General features: G+C 58.8%; 1 protein-coding gene across 4 annotated transcripts; it reads left to right on the forward strand.

Moving 5' to 3' along the window:
* Positions 1-237: 237 nt before the first annotated feature.
* On the forward strand, positions 238-14,024 carry SLC9A5 (solute carrier family 9 member A5). Of its 4 annotated transcripts, none has more exons than XM_049805968.1 (16): positions 238-401; positions 5,365-5,667; positions 6,324-6,490; positions 6,792-6,870; positions 7,144-7,321; positions 7,452-7,672; positions 7,843-8,045; positions 8,622-8,711; positions 8,843-8,913; positions 9,627-9,756; positions 9,935-10,023; positions 10,190-10,316; positions 10,446-10,616; positions 11,195-11,264; positions 11,474-11,605; positions 11,897-14,024. In XM_049805968.1, the coding sequence occupies exons 1-16, from the start codon at positions 269-271 to the stop codon at positions 12,361-12,363; spliced, it is 2,631 nt and encodes an 876-aa protein (XP_049661925.1). In that variant the 5' UTR covers positions 238-268; the 3' UTR covers positions 12,364-14,024. The 4 variants fall into 4 exon arrangements, with proteins under 4 accessions (XP_049661925.1, XP_049661927.1, XP_049661926.1 ...); XM_049805970.1 differs by having other exon boundaries at positions 7,843-7,979; XM_049805969.1 differs by having other exon boundaries at positions 6,327-6,490.
* Positions 14,025-15,166: the final 1,142 nt, after the last annotated feature.

Genomic DNA, 15,166 nt, shown 5'->3' on the forward strand with positions numbered 1-15,166 from the left:
ACCGGGAGGGTGCAGGTGAGCTGGGGTGGAGGGGGATGCATGGGGTGAGCAGGGCGGTGCCAGGCCCCGGGGCAGGTGCAGGGGGGCCGGGGGCAGTACAGGAGACCCCGGGGCAGTACCGGAGGCGGGGGGCGGGGGGGAAGGCGGAGCGGGGCGGAGAGCGGCGGGCGGAGCACGTGGGGTGGGGCCGGACCGGCGCGGCCCCACGTGCGCGTGACGCGGGCGGGGGCCGGGAGCGCGGCGGAGCGGCGGGGAGCGGCGCGGGGCCATGCAGCCCCCGGCGGCCTCCCTCGGCCCCGCCGCCCCGGCGGGAGCCGAGCTGCTGCGGTGGCAGTGGCGGGAGGTGCAGGCGCCCTGCCTGGTGGCCGCCTGGATCCTGGTGGCCAGCCTGGCCAAGATCGGTGAGTGTCCCCCGTGTCGTGTCGTGTGTCGTACCCCAACCCCCACCCCCCCACCCCCCCGGTCGCCCGGGGCTCCGGGAGCAGCTGCGCTCACCCCCGGGGCACACAGGGTGGGATGTGACATCCTCGGTGGGCGCAGGGGGTAGCTGGGGCGAGGGGTGCCACCGCACAGCGGGACACGGGTCATGGGGACAAATGGCCAGAGCCCGGCTGGTCACCATCCTCAGCTGAGCTGCGGTGGCCTGGCACGACCACACGCCACATCCTCCATCCCCTTCCGTGGGATGGTGAGTGGTGACAAGGTACAGCCCGAGGGACAACGCGGAGGCTCCGGGCCCATTTTCCTTGCGAGGGATGGATGGGTGGGTGCAGAGGAGGGAGGGGTCTGGAGGAGAAGAGGTGCCCGAAAGGATGTCCCATGCACCAAAGGCTGGCGCAGCACATGCCGTTGGCAGGGCCCGAAGCTGTTTGATTCCCCCCAGCTCTGGGAAGGGCTCGGTGGTACCGGCGTTGGCAGGATGTGGCCCTGACAGCCTGGGCATGGGTCTGTGCTTGTGGACCCCTCCGGTGGGTCGCTCTGGATCTGCATGGCCTCGGGCTCATGTGCTCCCCAACACAGGACCGCACAGCCGGGGGGAGGCTCCTCTGCGGGAGGCTGCGTGGGAAGGTGCGAGGAGGATGTGTGTGATCTGCCGCAGGGCTCTGCCCCCCATCAGCACCCCGGGTGCTGGGGACGGGACACCCGCATGTGGGTGCTGAGCAGGGTCTCTGCAAGGCTGGTCCCCCACAGTCTCCCTGCCTGCTGTGCTGGGCCCAGGGGACGAGACTGTGACCTTGAGGCAGGGTTCCTCCTTGGGGGCCCCCACTGTGGGCACAGCCCTCACGACAGGGGTGCAGGCACCCTCTTAGTTTGGAACTGGCTCAAGAAACACAGGTTCGGAGTCTCTGAGCAGCCAGGGATTAGCAGCAGCTCTCAGTACTCAGGGGAGAGCTACAGCTGTGACCACCAGCTGGCCTCTGCTTGTCCCAAGCATCATCAAAACCACTGCCATGGACCTTGCGCTCCTCTCCTTCCTTGCCTTCTCGCAAGGGAGACCTAAAGCATCGCGAGGAATGAATTAAAGGGCGTCGTGAGCTTAAAAATACAACCCTCTGTCTGCAGCTGTGCCACCTCCAGCTGCCTAGCACGTCCCTCCTACCTGCAGAAGATCAGAGAGATGATTCCTTCCCCTGGCTCTTATTTTATTCTCTTAAACGTCTCTGTGGAGCTGCTCCCTGTCTGGGTTTCCCTTGACATGCTCCCCTCATCACCCTTGCCTTTGCCCCAGCAGTGCTGGCTGGTGCAGGGGGACCTGAGCTGGGGTCATTCCCAAGCCCACAGCCCTGCCACGTTCTTCCAGGCCTGAGGTGAGCTGATGGCCACTCTCCCTCTCCATCGGGGAGACGCAACCCTGATGGTCGGTAGCTCCGGGCTGCCTGGCTCAGCGCATCCAATGTGTCCGATGGATTTTCAGAGCCTGGAGCCAGGAGCAACACCCAGACCTGGAGGGAGGGCTGTGGGCAGCACCCTGGCAGGGGTGTCCCCCAAGGTGGCGTGCGACTTCATGCATGCACAGGAGCCCACAGAGGAGTTGGAGCTGGGGGCGGAGGATGTTGGGGAGTGGAGGGGACAGCGTCGGATGTTGGGGAGTGGAGGGGACAGCGTCGGCTGCGGTGGCTGTGGACGCTGGGCGTAGGCTGGCGCAGAGGAGCCGTTGCAGTTGCGGCGCTGGGCTGCCAGCTCACAGCCCTGTGACTGCAGGGGAGGAAGCGGCCCCATGCCTGGGTGATGGGGAAATGACACTGCAGCCTCTGTTCTCGGAGGCGGTCACGATGCCGGGGTGCCCCAAGCCAGCAAACACCCGGGGCGGGGAAAAAACTGGCTTGGGTGTTGCCTTCCTGCACAGCAAGGCATCATCCGGGCTTTGCTGCCTTTTCCGTACTTGGGCAGAGCACAGATCTGCTTGAATGGGATGTGGGAAGAGGGAAGTGATGAGCATTGCCCCATGGGCAGGGGTTTGCCAGCAGATGGATGTTTTTCCACCCAGCAGCATCCCCATGGGTCACAACCTTCTGTCCTTGCACTGTCACCTCTGTCCCCAGCTGCCTGTGTCTTGGTTTAGGTGTTTCACCGTTTCCCAAGCACTGGAGGAGCAGAGCAGGTTTTGGCCCTGAGTCTTCCCAATGGCAAATCCTGTATTATGGATGCCTGAGTGTGGATTATGGCTCTGAAGTTAATTCACATGTGGCTAAGTTACTGTTGCTGTGGGAACCTTTAACGCTGAAATCCTTGACTAGCATGTGTAAAATTAGAGCTTGTTCCACCCATCCCCACTGGCTACTCCCTGCGGCACAGAGGAGCTCGTGTGCTGCCATTTGCTCGGGAGGGTAGCAGCATCCCCGCTCAGCCAGGAGATTTTTGGACAAGCAGGGTCTTTCCCATCGATGCTGCTCCCTTCTTTGCCCAAGTTTTTGGCTCAGGAGAATGAATGAGGGATGACAGCCAGGAGCCATGTCCTCATGGCATCTCTGTGGGCTCTCCCGGGTCTCTCCAGCCTGCCAGGGCATCTCTCTGCAGTATGGGGAGTGCAGATGGGTTGACGGAGCGGGGATCTTGGCAGTGCTCCCGAGCATGCAAAAAGGGGCTGGACGCCTCGTTCCCTTCTTGAAAACTTCAGAGCTTTGTTCCCGTGGGTGGGAAGTGGTTTCGCAGCCTGCGGCAGGCGCTGAGCGAGCGCTGTTCGCCCACCGGCACTGCCTTCGCCAAGCTCGCGTGGGGTGAACAGGGCTCTGCTGCGGCTTGTGCGGTCATTTAGCAGGAATTCGGCTGGGCCGGAGCTCAGTCAGCCCTCCTCCGGGCTGTGGGTTTGCTTGGAGGGCTGTAGTGGCCATATCGCCACTGCTTCCATGGCTGAATTGCAGCCGCTGGCAGTGAGCGGAGGTGGCTGGAGGTGAGGGTGGATGCCCTGGGCTCTGTGGCTAGGGCACTTGGCTGCAGAGCTATGGCAGAGGCTTGGCCCTGGGTGCTCTGCAGCTCTTTTCCCTTGAGGTGGTTGGTGATGGAGCTGCAGATCACACCAGCCTGGTGCTCGCCGCTCTGCCCTTGCTGGCTGTGACAGTGTTCCCGGCATGTTATGGCAGGGGAGCAGTGCCGGCGTTTGCCAGGATGACACGGACAGGGCTTACTGTGCCAAGGAGCAGCGCAGGTTGCTGTGAGGGTCTCAATAAGAGGAAAAGTGGCCCCCTTAGCCTGCATGTTCAGTGGTGGGCTCAAAGATGTTGTCTCTGGTTAGGGATTGGATCTTTGACATTGAATTATTTGCTCCAATTCAGTGCTCAGCTGCAGTGAAGGAAAGCAAATTAACTAAGAGGTGTTAGGAAAGAAGAAAGGGAGAACATCAGGAGGCTACGACCTCAGTTCTCGGGGTGTCTGCATCTCAGGGACACTGGTACACATCCCAGAAAGGATAGAGCAGGACTGGGACAGGTTCAGAGGAGAATGACAAGGGCAGAGAGACATGGAAACCTACTGATGAAGCACTGCCTGTTCCCGGGCTTCTCTCCAGGTCATGCCACTGAAGACAGGACCCTGGGCTAGGCAGACCTTATGGTCTGTCCACGGGGGTTCCTAAGGAGGGAAGAAGCCAAGTGACCTAGGGTTGATGTGTGACCACAGCACAGCTTTCCTTCTGGTGGGATGACTTGGCACAAGCAATGGGCACCTTTAGTCCAGCTAAAGGGCTTTAGGGACTGGGTTTTGGGTTGGCCGCAGGGGTGGGCTTGCAGCCAAGTGATGGCACAGAGGCTGCCCTCATGTCCCTTGTACCTGCTGGGTGCTCAAGGACAGAGGTGGCTCTGGAAGTGCCTGGAGGAACCCACTCCCCAGGAGAAGGTTTCTTCATCTGATGGTCATGTCATGCAGAGCTGGGCTGGATGTCACAAGTGATGGCAGAACTCAATGATGCGAGGGCAAAACCACTGTGACCCTCGGCAGCCTTTCCCCAAGCACTGCCCTTTGGGGGTAGCAAAAATACAGCACCCTGCGCTGGGGAGGAGAAATCCGCAGGGATGGGGCGTTGCCCACCTGGAAGCTGGAATGATTTGGGATTACACAAGACACTCTGGCCTTGGGGACAAGGCTTCCTGGAGGAGCGATTCCCCTGTGCTGGCTGGCGTGACGTCCCGCTGGCTTGTGCCTAAGCTGCAGGCTCACTGCCACATTGCTGATGGATGAATACCAGGGCACACTCTGCTTGCTTTAAAAAATAAATCCTGTTCCATGGCAGTTTAAGATTTGGTCCAAACCTCTCATGTAATACACTGATTATTCAAAGCATCTCTATATCTGCAGCTCCCGTGTGCCTGTTTTTTGCATGCAGGTAGGTTAGCTGGTGCTAAGGAAGGTTGTGCTCTGGCACAGAGACCGTCTGACTGGCTTGTGCTGCAGTGGTTTGCATGCTGCTCTGTCTGCTTGCTCAGATGGCTGCAAACAAAGTCACCCCATCACCAGGGCTGAGTGTCCTCGTCTCTGAGTGGGGTAACGTGTCCCAGTGAACTAGGATGCCTTGTCTCAAACAGCAGCCAGCATTGCTTGTGATGCTGTGAATGTGCTTGCTGGCTGCTTTTATCCTTTAAGTGCAGATACCAGAGGCCAAGAAAAGCAAAATAGCTAGCTGCTTAGCTTATTAAACAGTGGCTGAGGAGGAGATGGAGATTGCAAAGAGTCAGGGACTTGAAATCCTGATCTGGGAGCTAGCTGGAAGGTCTTCTGCACACACATGGCCATGAAGCAGCCTTAGATGCTCCCTTGTCCTCCCCAGGGTCCGTTGTGCACCAGCCAACCCTTCTGTGGAGTTTGTGGATCTGGGATGCTCTGTCCATGTGCCTGTTTGGCTGATGCTCTCATTCTTCCTTTCCTTCCTAGTTTTCCACCTGTCAAGGAAGGTGACGTCCATCGTCCCGGAGAGCTGCCTCCTCATCCTGCTGGGGCTGGGCCTGGGAGGCATCGTGTTGGCTGTGGCGAAGAAGGCCGAGTACCAGCTGGAGCCCAACATGTTCTTCCTCTTCCTTCTGCCCCCCATTGTCCTAGACTCGGGCTACTTCATGCCCAGCCGGCTGTTCTTTGACAACATTGGTGCCATCCTCACCTACGCGGTGGTGGGCACGCTCTGGAACTCCTTCACCACCGGTGCTGCGCTCTGGGGGCTTCACCGAGCTGGGCTCATGGGTGGGTGCACAGGGCTGCCCAGCTTGGGCCACATCCCCAGAAGATGGGTTGGAGGTGCAAAGCATCCCCAAGTTCAGAGCCCACTGCCTGGCCCTGCCATGGATTCCCAGGAATTATAGCAGTAGTGGGCTCCTGGCATCCTGGGAACAGTGCTCTGGCAGGACCGTCAAGCATTCAGGACAAACGGGCCCTGCTCGGCACTGGGCTGACTCACGTCTTTGCTATTTTTGTCACTGACCTTGACTAGGTTTGCTGGCTTGCTGCCACGTTCCCTGTCCTTGGCTGGAGCCACTGGCCCTGGCTGGTCTGAGCTGTGTTTTTAGCTCTCCTGAGCCCCAAGGAACCACTTGATGCCTGGACCTGAGGTGGGGCTGCTAAGCCTCCTTCTGTGCATACCTGCCAGAGGGGCTGTGATGCACCTGGGTGCCAAGGGGGACATCCAAGCCCTGCTCCCCTCATGTTGCAGCAAGGGTGTGCTGAGCCCTGCTTTGCCTGGGGGACCCCAGAGGTCTGGGGGCACTCCCAGGCTCAGCCCATTGCACTCCAAGTTGGGATGCTGTAGCCAAGTCACCGGGACTAGATGAGGGGCAGGCTTCAGCCTGGTGAGAGAGGCTCTGGGGCAGACAGTCTGCCTGAGCTTGGTCCTTCTGTCCTAGCAGATCCAGGCGTTGAAGCTGGGCTGATGGATTTCCTGCTCTTCGGCAGCCTCATCTCAGCTGTGGACCCCGTGGCAGTGCTGGCTGTCTTTGAAGAGGTCCATGTAAATGAGACCCTCTTCATCATCGTGTTTGGCGAGTCTCTCCTGAATGATGCTGTCACCGTGGTGAGTTGGAGATTGGGGGACCCTAATGCGGAGCCTGACGTGGGCCAGGGCACTGAAGTCCCCCAGGATGGGCAGGGGATGCAGGTGACATCCCCAGGTCGGAGGCAGGCCTATGCCATGCTCTCTTGGTCTTTCCTCTCTCCTGGCCCTGGGGGACTTTGCCTGCCGAGATGAGCTGTGTCACCTGGCAGATTTGGGGCAGACGATGCCTCTTCTGCAGGGTCCATCCTGCCCGCAGGTGCTGCCCCTCTCAAGGCAGGGCAATTCCCTGCCTTCCCCAAGGGATTTGCCTTGCCTGCAGGTGCTGTACAAGGTCTTCAACTCTTTTGTGGAGCTGGGCCCAGCACACATCCATGCCACTGACTACATGAAGGGGGTAGGTGAGTATGTGCCCCACCAGCCCCTCCACCTCTTCCTCCCTTATGGAAGTGTGGGGGGCAAGCACGGGTGCTGTCGTGCAGTGGGGTGGGCACTGAGCACCACAGCTCTGTCACCTCCATCCCAGTGGTCACATGCCAGCCATCATCATGGGGTGCTTTGGTGGGGACCCCCATGGGAGCATGGGGCTTGGCCAGCTCAGCATGGTATGGCCGCGGGGCACAAGAGCTGGGCTTGCTTGCTTATGGTGCAAATGAGTCTTCTCCCCCCACCAGCCTCCTTCTTCCTGGTGAGCCTTGGGGGCACGGCCGTGGGGCTGCTCTTTGCCTTTCTCCTGGCCTTGATCACGCGGTTCACCAAGCGTGTGCGCATCATTGAGCCACTCTTCGTCTTCCTCTTGGCCTATGTTGCATACCTTGCTGCTGAGATGGTCTCGCTTTCCTCCATCCTGGCGTGAGTACTGGGGTGTTCCCCGGTGGGGTCTGGGAAATCAGGGGTGCAGTGCTGAGCAGCAAGAGGAGGCGAGCAGACCCACTCCTCATCCTGCTATAGGGTCATGCCAGCTCGTTCTGCTCCTCCGCAGAGTCACCTTCTGTGGGATCTGCTGCAAGAAGTACGTGGAAGCCAACATCTCCCAGAAATCCCGCACCACGGTCAAGTACACCATGAAGACCCTGGCCAGCAGCTCAGAGACCATCATATTCATGTTTCTGGGCATCTCGGCTGTGGACACCTCCAAGTGGGCATGGGACACAGCACTGGTGCTGGGCACCCTGCTCTTTATCCTGCTCTTCAGAGCTGTGGGTCAGTCTGCCCCACTGTGCTTCTGGCCAGTAGCACCCAGCCCTTTTCATGCCCAAAAGTGGTATCCCCCAAGAAAGGCTGGGGCAGCTCCTGGCTGGGGTTTTGCCTTGTCTCCAGGAGGAGGCCGGGCGCTGCGAGCATCCCACGCTCTTCTCCTACTTCTTCCCTAGGTGTTGTCCTCCAGACCTGTGTGCTCAACCACTTCCGCCTCATCCCCCTGGACAGGATTGACCAGGTGGTCATGTCATATGGTGGCCTCCGGGGGGCCGTGGCCTTTGCCCTGGTCATCCTGCTGGACAGGACAAAGGTGAAAGCCAAGGACTACTTTGTGGCAACAACCATCGTGGTGGTGTTCTTCACTGTCATTGTGCAGGTGAGGATGGGCACCATGCCCTCCTCCAGTGCTGCCTTCTTGCCCCAGAGCTGGCCTTGGGGGCCAGGCGGGTGCCTGGGGACATGTGCTTGGGGCAAGTACCTCTTTTCAAGTGACCTTTGCTCCTCAGTGCCTCCTGGCACCCCATCCGTCACCAAAACCGCCGTGGCATCTGTCACGATGGTGGGGCCATGGCCCACGTTGTTTCCCTGTTGGCCTCTTGTTCTGGACTGGCTCCAAGAGCAGCAATGGTGTGTGCCTGGCCAGGCTGTTCTCTTTACAAAGCTGCTGATGGCCCCTGGCTCTGGGGTACCTGTGCCCCAAGAAGGGTAGCTGCACAGCAGATGGATGCAAGCCTAGGGGAGGGAGAACTTGGGGGGGTATGACATGGTCACTGCCTGTTGGGACACAGGACCATCGCCCAGGTCCTGGAGGCAGGGGGTTGGGTTGGTAGGGGCACACACGGCTGGCACAGCTGCTGTCCCTGGTCACTTTGAGCTGCTTCTGCTCCCCGTGCCCCAGCCACGCACCCTCTCACCCCCCCAGTCTTTCCCTTGCCTTCTCCTGCTGTTCCAGGGCCTCACTATCAAACCCCTGGTGACATGGCTGAAGGTGAAGCGCAGTGACCACCACAAGCCCACGCTGAACGAGGAGCTGCATGAGCACGTAGGTGCTGGTGCTGGAGACTGCCTGGCTCCCTGCACCGCTGGGGCTGGGTGAGGGCAATGCACAGTCTCAGCACCCCCAGGGGCACCCACAGCCTTGCCACCACTCTCATCCTCTTCTCCTCGCTCAAGGCCTTTGACCACATCCTGGCAGCGGTGGAGGACATCGTGGGGCACCATGGCTACCATTACTGGCGGGACAAGTGAGTGTCTTAGCCAGGATCCTCTGCCAGCCATCAGGTGGATGGGGGTGCATGCCAGCCATGGGGACATTGCAGGGTCCCCGCTGGAGGACACCCCTGCTGTAGGCATGGCAGCAGGACCAGGAAGGCTGTATGTCCATCAGTCCATCTGGAAAGGGACCATCTGGCTGCTGTTGTGCAGCAGACTGAGGTCTCAAAGCATCCCAGAGAGAGATCAGGTGGGGGTAGCTGGGAATGCTGTGAGAGCTGGCATTGCTTGCCCATGCTGGAGTGGCTGGAGGGCCATGGGGTGTCCATGGTGGTGGTGATGGCCCTATGCCTCCCCACAGACGCAGCTGCGCTGAGCGCTGAGGAGGAAACAGCCCTGTTAAAGCCTAGGCAGTGTTTATCTGCAGCACTGTGACAGGAAAAGGATGCGAAAAGCCTGTTTCCTGGAGGGGAAGCGCTCCAGCAGGGCAGCCACACCAGCCCCAGTCCCGTTCCCATCGCCTCCCACAGACGCACCGGTCTCTGGCTTACCCTTGGGCAGGGACAAAGGGTCAGCATGTCCCCTCCCCTCCTGCTCTCACTGGCAGCATGTCCCTGGGCACAGCCAGGTCCTGCATGCCCAGCCTGCTTTCGCCACGCTTTGGACACTCAACCTTGCGTGGGCAGGGGGTCCCTGGCCATGGTACCCTGGGAGCTAAACCACCGGTGTCTTCATCTTGTGGCAGGTGGGAACAGTTCGACAAGAAGTACCTGAGCCAGCTCCTGATGCGGAAATCTGCCTACAGGCTGCGGGACGAGATCTGGGACGTTTACTACAAGCTGAACATCCGTGATGCTATCAGCTTTGTCGACCAGGTAGGGGCATGTGGTGAGAGCTGGGCAGCAGGATGGCCCTGATGAGAGCCAGCTGGCCTGGGATGGCGGTCCCCACCATATATGGCCACATGTGTACCCTCTGGCCAGGCAGTGGGGACCCCCGAGCCCAGCTGGGTCCTTGCTGCCCTGATGCAAGCCTTGCTCTCCCACCTCCCAGGGTGGCCACGTGCTCTCAGCTGCCAAGCTGGCACTGCCCTCCATGCCCAGCCGCACATCCATGTCGGAGTCGTCGGTCACAAACCTCCTGTGAGTATGAGCATCCCCTGGGCAGACCTTGCTGGACCCCCTGCAGCTGCCCTCTTCCCTGGGGCTGGGTTGTGGCAGGGCTGGCAGGGGGCTGGCAGGATACAGGCATGGAGCCCAGCTCTGCCATCTCCATCTCCACCTCCCTCCATCTCCATCTCCCTGCCAGGAGGGAGAGCGGGAGTGGTGCATGCCTGGACCTGCAGGTGATTGACACAGTACGGAGCCGCCGGGACAAGGAGGATGCTGCCATGCACCATGTGCTGCGAGGGAGCCTCTACAAGCCCCGCCGGCGGGTGAGCACTCCCTGGCCATGGTGTGCGGCTGACCCTGAGGGTAGCAGCACCCGCAAGAGCAGCAGGGATGGAGGATGCTCTGTGGGGCCAGCTGCTCACCCTGTGTCTCTTTGCCTCTCCCTCGGCCAGTACAAGGCCAGCTACAGCCGTCACTTCATCTCTCCAGATAAACAAGAGCGCCAAGATAAAGAAATCTTCCGGCAGAACATGAAGAGGCGGCTGGAGACCTTCAAGTCCACAAAGCACAATGTCTGCTCCTCCAAGAACAAGGCCAGGCTGAAGGAAAAGGGCAGGAAAAAGGCAAGCACTTCCCAACCTCCTGATCGTTTCCTAGCTCTGAGATTTGGCCTCCCCCAGGATGCAGAGAGTGAAGTCCTTTGGGGTGTAGGTGAGGTGCTGCAGGGCATCGGCAGCTCCAGAGCTAGCAGGGAAAGCAGCTCATCTCAGTCCTGCGTGTGCTGCGTGTGAGCTCGCGGATGTCTCATGTCCACGTGTCCCCACCACTCCAGCACTGCCGTGGAGTGGCTCTTCCCTAGGCAAAGCAGTCCCAAGCCCTGGAGGAGCCTCACGTTTGTTTTTCAAGAGCACTCAGCATAAAGTAGCCTGAACATTGGTGCAGATCCAGGCTCAGAAGTGTGGCAAGGCACGTTAAATTGACCCTTAGGTGTCTTCTCTCATCTGGAGGCTTTTGAAGCCATTGCAGCTGAGCTGTTTGTTGTAGGGCCATGAAGATACAATGCCTGAGGACTAGGAACCACTGTCTGCCAGTTGCCATCTAGCCGGGGTGGGAATCTGTGTCCCTGGGGTTACCCTGGCTTGCAGGGCCACCTGGGTTGGGATTAGGGGGCAGGTCCCAGCCAGTCCCTCTTCCTTTGCAGAAGAACATCTCTCTGACCAGAGAGGCACCCAATGGGAAGACGCACAGAAATGTCCCCTGGCAGGAGGCAGGTAAGGCCAGTGGCAGGTGAGGTTTGCAGGTCCTGGCTAGGGGACATGGTGGGGTGGGATGAAAGCAGCCTGCTGTGCCTGCCCGCTGCCAGCTTGGTGGCATGACAGCACCCAGGGTTGTGCTAGCACCAAGTCCTTCTCCCGTGGGTGCAGTCCTTCCCCCACAGGGTGCCCCAACCTCCAAACCAACTCCCTCCATCTGTCTGCAGCTCCTGTCCTCGTAATGGTCAGCTCAGAGGAGGAGGAGAGCGATAGCTCGGAGACGGAGAGAGAGGATGATGAAGGGATTGTGTTCATCGCTCGAGCCACTGATGAGGTCCTACAGGGAAAGACAACTCCTGGTAGGCACCGATGCTCCCACGCCAGTGCATCTGCCATTGGGTAGCTTGTCCTTCCTCCACCTAGGGAGCAAAGTCGCCTTGGCCTGGGCAAAACCAAAGTTGGCAGAGCATGAATGGGAGAATCACTGTTCTCTGTGGCTCTGGAGGCATGGCAAAGCCTCCCTGTAGCTCATGCATCCCTGGGCCAGCTGGCCATTTGGTAGTAGTTGGTTCTGCAATGTTTGCAGGGCCCAGAGAGAGAGCAAGAGCTGTGCAAGATCCCTCTCACTGTCCCTCCTTCTGCATCCCCAGGCAGCCTGGATGTCTGCCCCAGCCCCTGCATCATCCCACCATCGCCCACCTTGGCAGAGAAGGAGCTGCCGTGGAAAGGAGACCAGGCTGATCTGGCTGTTTATGTCTCCTCGGAGACCACCAAAATTGTGCCAGTGGATATGCAGAAGGCGTGGAACCAAAGCATCTCCTCCCTGGAGAGCATCGCTTCCCCCCCAGGCATTGAGAGTGGACCTCAGCACAGGAGATTCGCCTGCCCTGTGCTGGAGGAACAACCCCAGTCTGCGAGCCAGGTGATGCCGGAGCAGGGCTCCTGCTTCCAGTTCCCCAGCCATGTCTCTAAGAGCGGCCGGTCGCAGAGTGACAGCAGCCCGGATGGCGCTGAGCAGCAGGAGCTGCAGCCTTTGATGGCCACAGAGGAGCAGGGCAGGATGCTGCCTGCCACGGAGCCCAGATGGCTGATGTTCAACAGAGCAAGCCACCTCTGAGGCAGACTGTGGATGAGAAAGGGGCTGGGGGCTGCGGACGGGCTGCGACCCGCTGACCGCTCTGCTGTCTTGCATTATAAAGCTTGTGTGTGTCTCCATAAACTCCAGGAGTGGCAGGAGAGCCCAGTACTCCTCCCAGAGCTGGACTCCAGGGTGGGCTTTGCCCATACACCTAATGATGCAAAACTGGTCAATAACTGGGCTTCATGCTGCAACAGCAGGTACCAACAATCCCTGTCCACCCAGGGAGGCACAGACCCCAAATCTCATTCTTCCTCTCTGGTCCCTACACATTTCTGGAGCTGGGAGGCCAGAGATGTTCCTCCCAGGGCTGGGATCCCAGCCAAACTCCATCCTGTCATGGCCGTGCTGCCCTGAGGTGTGGAGGTGCTGGTTAACGGGCCGTGGCTGCTTGCGGGTGTAGGAGCATGAGCTGATCTCCAGCCTGGCTGTGAGTAGGAGACCTCTGCGGAGAGGGCTGGGAGTGATGGCTGGTGCACGAGAGCCCATCCACACACAGCGACCGAGCCATTGACTTCAAGGTGGTTACAGTGCTGGTTCCTCACAGCATGCGTGGAGCAAAGCCAGGAGGCCAGAGGTGGGCTCCTTGCCACAGCAGCTCTGCATTCCCTGGGTTATGGAGGTACCACAGAGGCAAGACTGTGACCTTCTCAGGACTGGGAGCAGCGCTCCTGGGGATTGTCTCCACCAGGAGCTGGACTAGTAAACCTGTATGCACAGGGACTCCTCTAGCAACCGACCTGCTGTGCCAGCCTCACGCCTGTTGTCTGGATGTATCCCCAATAGCTGTGGTTTTCAGCTGTCTGGCTTTGCTAGGAGGCAGCTGCCCTGCACAGCATCCTTGGCGTTCATCCTGCCCACATCCCAGTCCCTCCAGTTGCCTGGGGCCCATCAGCTGGGAGGGCTGGTCATGGTGCACAGAGCGGAGCGAGCAGCAGGTATGAATGTAGATGAGGAACAGGGGTCATGGGCGAGAGCCAAGTGCATCTTCAAAGGTCTGTCCCCACCACCTGCCACCCAGCTATCCCTGATCCCTCCTGAGAGGGTGGTGGGACCCAGTGGCAATGGCCCACACAGTGAATTATTCCTGGTGTGACCCCAAGGGCCGAGAATTGCTGCCCAAGAACTGCATGCAAAAGCTTGGCATGGCAGCTGGGCACTGGCAATGTGGGAGGGTTGGGGATGCTTCTCTTGGGGAAGAATGGGGCCTTGGGCTCTTAATGCCCCAAAGCAGGTAATTAATTGTCTATTCCAGTATGTGGGCATGCTGACAGCGGGTGTCAAGGGGACACTTAGATGCACTGGGTGAGTGAGCCCAATGTGGGGCAAGCGAGCTGATGGTACCCCCCGGTACTGTTAGCAAGGCTCAGCAAAGGCTGTTCTGCTCTGTACCTGTTCCACCAGTTGAGCATGAGGTTTTTAAAAGGTTTTTATATAGTTTTGCATTTCTGGTATGCCTTATTCTGGTTTTGATTTCTGATACTGGGCCATACTAAATCTCTAGCTGGGTCAGTGTTTTCTGTAGCCATGGGCACCACAAATGACTCAAGACTTAATATGTTATTTGCAAGAATATTGTTTTAATGTGAAAATATATGCAGAGTATTTTGTAATGTTCAATAAATCAGAGTTGGAGCAGACGTCGCGGTGTGGTCTCTGCTCTTTGGGAACTTCTGCACATCCTGGTTCCTGCAACTCCTGGTTCAGTTCTCCCTCACAGGCACCATGTCCCTGTGTGTCTCTGCTCTTCTCCACCCAAGGCCACAGCCCCCTTCTCAGACTCGATGTGCCTAACTGGATTTCCTATTTTCAATAATGTTTGCGGAAAATATGAAATTCTTTCCGAAGAGAAGCTTGCCTGCAGCTGTCATTAGGCCATGCTGCAGTAAGCAGCCAGCAAGAGGCCACCAGGCAGCCGGGCCCTTGCTGCCCGGTGTCATGGCTGCCTGCACAGCAGCTGAATGCTGCGAGCCCAGATCTTCCCATGTCCATGCTTCCTCTCTCTTTGCCAGAAATATGGTTCAAAGGCATCTGTTTCAGGGTATTCTGGGTCACAGGAACCTCCCTGCATTGGTGTATGCTGGCTTTGCTCTTCCCTCGATCTGCTGTCTCTGCTTCTCCTAAAGGAGAGTAAATGGGGTTTACTTGATTCACAAGATAGATGTTTGGCTTGTATTCAACCTGGCATCTACTGTCACCTCTAGGTCCTTTTTGGCAGTGTCCCTGTATAGCTCCTAGCCCTGAGAGCTTTGCACTGGTCCCCGCGGAAGCTCTTGCTCCTCCTGATGTTTCCCATCTGCCTCACATCCCACTGGCCAGCAATGCTGGCCGAGCCGTGCTCTGCGTGCCGGACCGCAGTGCCAGCATTTCCTGCAGACATGATCACCTTGGCGGTGCACCAGGTTGCGTGGGCCAGGTTGTCTTCCTGGAATTGGTGGGTCTGCAGCATTCAGGTCCTCAGAGGAGGAAAAGCAGATGTCTCGGCTTTGGGAAATGCTGAGGCTGGTTGCTGCTGTCTCACTTGGTTATTTGAGCCTAGCAGCTAATGTGTGTGCAGGCTCTCCATGCCACCAGCCAGCAGCTGGTGAGCTTGGAGCCCCCTTCTCCCACCCTCAACCCTAGCCATGTTGTTACCAGGGATGGTGGCTCCTACTACACCCTTCCCTACAGGGTTTTATTGGTATTTATTCTCATACTCTAATCTCTGTATTTCACTTTACAGGCAGAGATAGCCAGCAGCATCCTGCCTGCACAGGACTGCTCTGACCCTTCCAGCATAGCA

Source organism: Accipiter gentilis, chromosome 7 (genome assembly GCF_929443795.1).
Source record: "Accipiter gentilis chromosome 7, bAccGen1.1, whole genome shotgun sequence".
Lineage (NCBI taxonomy): Eukaryota > Metazoa > Chordata > Aves > Accipitriformes > Accipitridae > Astur > Astur gentilis.